The sequence below is a fragment of the Sinocyclocheilus grahami genome, unplaced genomic scaffold (assembly GCF_001515645.1).
Source record: "Sinocyclocheilus grahami isolate Dianchi unplaced genomic scaffold, SAMN03320097.WGS_v1.1 scaffold1492.1, whole genome shotgun sequence".
NCBI lineage: Eukaryota > Metazoa > Chordata > Actinopteri > Cypriniformes > Cyprinidae > Sinocyclocheilus > Sinocyclocheilus grahami.
This window is the reverse complement of record NW_015506671.1, coordinates 234,698-241,495: the sequence shown is the minus strand read 5'-3', so window position 1 is coordinate 241,495 and position 6,798 is coordinate 234,698. Positions and strand designations below refer to the sequence as shown.

General features: G+C 37.4%; 1 protein-coding gene across 2 annotated transcripts in view; it reads left to right on the top strand.

The window, feature by feature from the left end:
- LOC107570691 (perlwapin-like) overlaps window positions 1–768 on the top strand; it is a 6,897-nt gene extending 6,129 nt beyond the window's left edge. The window contains exons 5-7 of one of the 2 annotated variants that reach the window (XM_016256947.1): window positions 1–58; window positions 156–293; window positions 542–768. In XM_016256947.1, coding sequence (XP_016112433.1) covers window positions 1–58; window positions 156–293; window positions 542–579 — 234 coding nt within the window. In that variant the 3' untranslated portion in view covers window positions 580–768. The remainder of the gene's footprint in view (window positions 59–155; window positions 294–541) is intronic. The other variant, XM_016256948.1, reaches the window with a different exon arrangement.
- The last annotated feature ends 6,030 nt before the right edge of the window (window positions 769–6,798 follow it).

The following is a 6,798-nucleotide window of genomic DNA, read 5'->3' as shown; positions in this document are numbered from 1 at the left end:
AATGATGAGAAATGCTGCAGCAATGGATGTGGACATCAGTGTACGGCTGTATCTAAAGGTATGTTATACTAATTCATTGGTCAGCTTTTCCCCCCCTATTACAGTGATCGAGGCATTCAGTGATCTGGTTTCCCTGTTGTGTGTTTGTATAACAGTAAAGCCAGGAATGTGTCCAAGGAGATTCCTTGGAGTAGGATTGTGTAAAGGGTTGTGTGTCAATGACATTGACTGTCCGAAAGATCAAAAATGCTGCCGCACTAAATGTGGACGTGAATGTACACCTCCATTTAAAGGTATTTGTTATATTGATGCTTGGGTCCCCAACACACCGTTTTTGAGTTTTATCATTTTCAACGGCAAAACAACTGAATTTGGCCCATAGCACCATTTTCAAGCACATGGCTTTTCAGAATGATTAATACTCTTTGAAATACAACTTGCTCTAAAAGTAAAACTTGTTCATGCTTTCAGTGTTTTGATGTGTTTGAGTTTGAATGCATCTAAATGAACAGAATAATTCTGACTATCTGTATCCATGCAGTGAGGCCTGGTCTATGTCTCAAACCAAATGTGTGCTGATAACTCTTCCCATGATGATCAGTATGCTGCCAGACAGAAGTGTTGCCCAACCACCTGTGCATGCAGCTAACCATGCCAGTTTAGCCATCGGGAAAAAGTCCTCGATTGTTCGCTGCGTTTTTCTTTTTCTTTTTTTGTCCATGCTATACTTGATCTTTTCAATTCATTAAATCTCATAGCTTAGTGAAACTTCTGTGTGTGTGTGTATAAATAATAAATGTTGTTGGGGTGAAGTACAAATCTACCAGAAATAAACCAAGAATGCGGGGTAACCCTAACGGGAGAGCAATGTAGTATGTGTAAACACTGGTTTAATGGTTTTGAAAATTTAGTATATAGCGAGTCAATATGCCTCTAAACACTCCAGATTTGGTGACTTTTTTTAATATAATCTAGTCCTGATGACTAATATGCTTGTATATTAATGTATGTATACTTATATATAATGTACTTTTGACTCATTCTTTTTCTTAAAATTTGATTTAAAAGGCTAAAATGTTAAGTTGATCATTTTATAAAACGGATTTTGTGAAAACATACCCTGCTCACAGGTAATTTGTGTAGGTCTTCAAAAAGGTTTTATTTATTTTTTTCCTTTTCAAGCAAGTAGTAGGCAGCTGACTAAAAAGGTAATCGATAAACCCTGCACCCTCTGACTAAAATCAGACGGAAGCACCAGAAAAGACACAAACAGAATTCCTTTTCCCCTTTCTTTCTTTCTTTGCTATACTTGATCTTTTAAATTCATTAAAAATAAATCTCAGCTTAGTGAAACGACGGTGGAGTTTGTTTGTGTGTTTTTTTTTTTTTATATATATATATGAATGTTGTTGGGGTGAAGTACAACTCTACCAAAAATTAAACCAAGATTGCAGGGTAACCCTAATGCGAGAGAAGTGTTATATTTGTGTAAACACTGGTTCAATAGTTTTGAAAACTTTCAGTATTTAGTGAGTCAATATGCCTCTAAAAACTCCAGAATTGATCTTTTTTTTTTTTTTAAATATAGTCCTGATGACTAATGTACTTGATACTTTTGACTCTTTCTTTTTCCTAAAATATGATTTAAAGACTAAAATGTGAAGTGTATAGTTTTATAAAACTGTTTTTGTGAAAACCTACCCTGCTCACACAGTATGAAGTGTATTTGTGTAGGTCTTAAAGGTTTCATTTCTTTATTTTCACTTTTTTTTTTTTTTTAAACGCGCAAGTAGTAGGCAGGTCACTAAACAGGTAATAGATAAACCCTGTATAACACCTAAAACCCAATGGGCGCGCTTCAGGCGCAGCAGGACATTGTGTCAGGTTTTAGTGATGCATGCCACTGAAAACCGGAACTGTGCGTCAGATGTCATTCCTCTTAATATTAAAACTGCCCCTCCGTCTTTGCCTCTGTCATTTTCATTTTGTCTTTCCTTTTATGCCTGATAAAGTAGCTTGCATTTACAAGTCTGTGGGGAAACACTGTCTGTCAACAAACAAAAAGCATGCTTCAGAACGGTTTTGAGAAGGTGCTTAAGTTTTGATCCATGTATTACTATGAATTAGGCTGCTACTACTATTATCATCCTCTTGTGCCCTGCAATAATCATTTACTCAAACTCTCTTTTATGAGATAAAGGGGTAAAAAAAAAAAAAACGGCCAAAAAAATCAGCATCATATATCCGCCATCAGTTGCCCTGATTTCTAAATATCTGCATCGGCCAGAGACAAACCCTTGTCAGTCGACCTCTATTGCTGACTCTTAAGTTAATTGTTTTGCCACTTTTGCACTTGGTATTAAAAGGGTCATATGATGCGATTTTAAATTTTTCCTTTCTCTTTGGAGTGTTACGAGCTCTTGGTGCATAAAGAAGATCTGTAAAGTTGCAAAGACTAAAGTCTCAAATCCAAAGAGATATTCTTTATAAAAGTTAAGAGTCAACCACACCTACCTAAAACGGTTCGTTCTAACACGCCCCCACATATCTACTTCACTATGTGGGAAGATTTGCATAATGCCACCCAAATGTTCACGCAAAAAGGCGTAGCTTTTATTCTGGCTGTTGTATTTTTGCTGCCGCCATGTGAATGCGCTGTGTGATTCGTTGTGAAAGCGAAACTACTTTGTTTGGCCTTCCAAAAGAGGACGATATCTGCTTCGTCATGCCTAGAGCTGATCCGTGCTGGTTGCTGAGGAAATACAATTTTGCGCTGTGGATCGCCGGATTGGTTTTCACCGTGGACTAAGCGGAGTCCAGCCCGGAGTTGCCGCAAGCCTCCTTCGTCGAATGCTCACTTGAATGCTCCTCTGCTCACTCAGCCTGCCGGCCATTCCTCACTTTATCCCCCGGCCTCTGCTCACTCAAGGCCGCCGTGTGTGACGCTGTTTCGTTGTGAAAGTGAAAATGCTTCGTTTGGCCTTCCAAAAATGGACACGACTAGAAATCAGTGGTTAAGTTGTATTTACAACACTGTTCCAGAACACTTCAACCCAAATACTCAGATGTGTGCAGCACATTTTATGGAGGACTGTTTACTGTTCCTGGTAGAGTAGACTACAATTCTGGCTGTTCTGACTCAAAGACTGTAAGTATGTTTTTTATATTTAAAGAGTTTTTATATTATATATTTAAAGCAAGTTTTTTTGGGCATTGTAGAGTAGCGCTTGTTTGTCATTTCTCCGATCACAAATGCAAACCGCATAAACACATTTCATTACACCAAATACACAAAATAATGTTCTTTTTAGCAGCAGCATATGACCCCTTTAATGTATTTTGAATGCAAAGGGCACTTTATTTTTTTCCAAAAAATAATGTTTATTTGTTATGCATGCGGTGTATATTTATTAAAAACGAGTTTTGTAATAACCATTTGTTCCGGTCCGGACCTTTGACACTGATGAAAATTCAGATTTGGACCTTTGAATGTTGACTTTGAGACCCCCTGGTGTAGACTGTTTGTGAAGCTGTTTCAAACATAAAGCTTACATGACCGATGTGATTGTAATTTCAAAGGTTTAATAGACATAGCGGAATCGTCATTTAGGAATAAGATCACACGTGTTTGAATCGAGATTGCGATCTTTTAATTATTCATTGTGCATACATGATCCTATAGACTATGTATATTTGTTATATAATAGGCTACCTCAAAAGTAACCCGGGGCCCAGGCCTCCTCTGCAACCCATGTATGTATGTATATATGTATAGTCGCGGGGTGAATGAGAACACTGATCGAAAGAGCCCCGGAGGGTGATTTATTGCCCACACACTGATCACACGTGCTCTGAGGAATGGTGCTCGGTGCCCGTCTCAGCCTGGAGCTCTGGGGTGCCTTCCCAGTGGTGTCTCTTCTCCTGGCTTTTAAGGCCAGCGGGAACGAGCTCCAGGTGCGCCACTCATCGCGCACAGGTGTTGTGCGTCGGTGATCAGTGTGGCAGAGGCGTTTCCAGGGCGACGCTAATCTGGACTCGGGATACTCGCCACAATATATATATATATATGTAGAGATGCAATGGTTCAGGTTTTGCATGGTTCATTACATATTGCGGTTTTGGGGTCACGGTTTCAGTACGGTTCGGTTTGGGGGTGCATGGGGCCAAAGTGAATATACACTATTATTTGGTAACAAACACTTGAACAGTTTGCCTTACCTTCAGAAAAGCTTTTTTAAAAATCATTAAATAAACATTTTTACTAAGCAGTTTTTTGCTCTACATTGATTGGCAAAAACAACTGTTATAAACAGTACTTTTAACATAAAAAGGAAGCAGAAGAACAAGGTAAATTCACAAATTATAGATAAATGGAAACAAAGAAAAAAATCAACTGGTCAGAGGTAGAATGTTCTGTAGGAACACATTCAGTGTTCTGAACATAGTTCACATGTTACTATCATTTTTTCTGAAAATACAAGGGACTATTAAATATAATCTCATTCATAATAGAGAAATAAAATTTAAAGTCCAATTTGCTTGCTTGATGTTTAATTGCATAATGAGTCACTTTGGAATATAAGCCACAGCACATTGCAGATGATAAAAAATGCAACTTATATTTCAGAAAATATGTTACAAGATGTATGTGTAACAAGTGGTTCCCCGCATTATTACAACAAAACGTCTTGTGATTACAGTAGCAATGGAGCAGCTCTAATGTGTACTGTGCTATTAAAATAGAGATGAAATACGATAGAACAGGGTTCCTCAAATCTTGCCCTGGAGGGCCAATGCGCTGCAGAGTTTAGCTTCAACGCTGATCAAACTCACCTACCTGTGATTTTCTAATGATCCCGAAGACATTGATTAGTATGCTCAGGTGTGTTTGATTACGGTTAGAGTTAAAGGCTGCATTCGAAACCGCATACTTCCATACTATTTAGTAGGCAAAAAGCAGTAGGCAAAGGAAAATGCATGAAATCTCAATATCCACAAAAGAGTAGGCGAGATTTACCTGGATGCAGCACTATTTCTCGCGAGATTCGGGCGTACTCATACTTAAGTATCGTTCAAATATGCCTACTTACCTACTATATAGTAGGTGAAATGGGTATGTTAGAAGAGTAGTATGTCCGAAACCACAGTATTCATAGAGTAGCCGAGAGATCCCCGAATGGCCTACTGCGTCCCGTCCAGACTCCGAAGTGCCGATCGCGGGATATTTTTCTATCCCACAAAACCAAGAAGAGAGGATGCGTCTAATCTGCCGCAAATCCTTAAAAAGAAGAAGAAGAAGAGGAGGAGGATACGTCATAATCGAACATGGAGAAGAACGAGGATGTTTTCAAATGTGAGTATTAAAAACCAAAAACATGGTTTCTTGTGTTAAAATTGCTTTTTTTTTTAACTACTGTAAAGTAAACTGTTGAAGGTGTTTGCACAGATATTATAGTATATTTGTGATTTTGTTGTAAAAACGTGTTTATTTATAGCATCAGCAACTGCCTCAACATTTCTATGTACTCTCTAAAAATAAATGGTGCTAAAGAGCACTAAAAGTGGTTTGCCGGCTCGTAATCATAGGGGAACCATTTTTTATTAAAACCATATTAGGCTAATAGTAGGCCTATAAATAGTTAAAAAATAATAGAAATGTTCTAAATGAGTTGTTTATTTGTATATAATATAGATTAATGCTGTAAAATATAAAAATAAATGTATAATACTTATAGGGCAGGGTGGGCTAAGATTAGCCATCTTTTATTTATGTGGTCCTCAAGGGAAAATGACGCAGAAATACAAAGAAAGTATCTATCTTATCTATCCTATCCTAATGAAAGCATTCCTATCATTTTAAATGATCAGAATGTATCTATGACAAAGGGTTCTAAAAATATGGCTTCTTATAAAAAAGTGTTCCCATGGCTCAGTTTGCCCCGGGTTAGGGGTAAGTTGACCCGATTCGAGTCAGTGGGTAAGATGCACCGTCTGGGTGTAAAATGACCATCTAGCCAAATCTGATTCAAACCCATGTGAAATAAATAACAATTTAAAACCTAATTTAATTATTTCCTTTTACAAACAGTCATATTTATTTTCATAAAGTTAACTTTAACATAAAACCAACCAAATGATGTTTAAATTTCAGTATTTAATTGTTTGCGTTTCTGAAACAATATGTTGAACACAAGTTTCTTAGCCTTCCTAAAAACAGACAACAGAGTTTGTTGGTCATTAGTGACTACAGGTAGAAAGATATATCTGATTATAATGTGATGAAAAGCATTTTCTGGTTCTTAGCCGAGAAGGATTTGGTGCACTTGTACACTGTACAAGTAATAATAAATATAAATAATTACTAAACCAGTAAAATCACATTAAAACATAAATATTTTTAGACCTGGATAAATTTGTTTTGATGTAACAACCATTACATCTGTTATGCTAAAATTTTACTTTTGACAAGCCAAAAACAGTTTTTAAAATAAATGGGTGCCTTCCATTCCCCCCTCATGTGATTCTCCTTTTCACAGTCTGGCAGAAATGATGGGTGGTTCCAAAATACATGGTCACATGACCGTAAAAGTGTACAGTTGCCAAGATACAGGGGGTGGGTCAACTTACCCATTGGCTCAACTAACCCCACTCTCCCCTACTTCCATTGAAGATGAAGCAGAAGCAGGCTAAGAGAGTGAGGGAGAGCCCACTCTTATCAAAACATCTACAATAAAGTCTGAAATTATTACGGAGTGTGCTGTCTTCTCTTTTAATCGTATATTTGTAACAACTGGATCA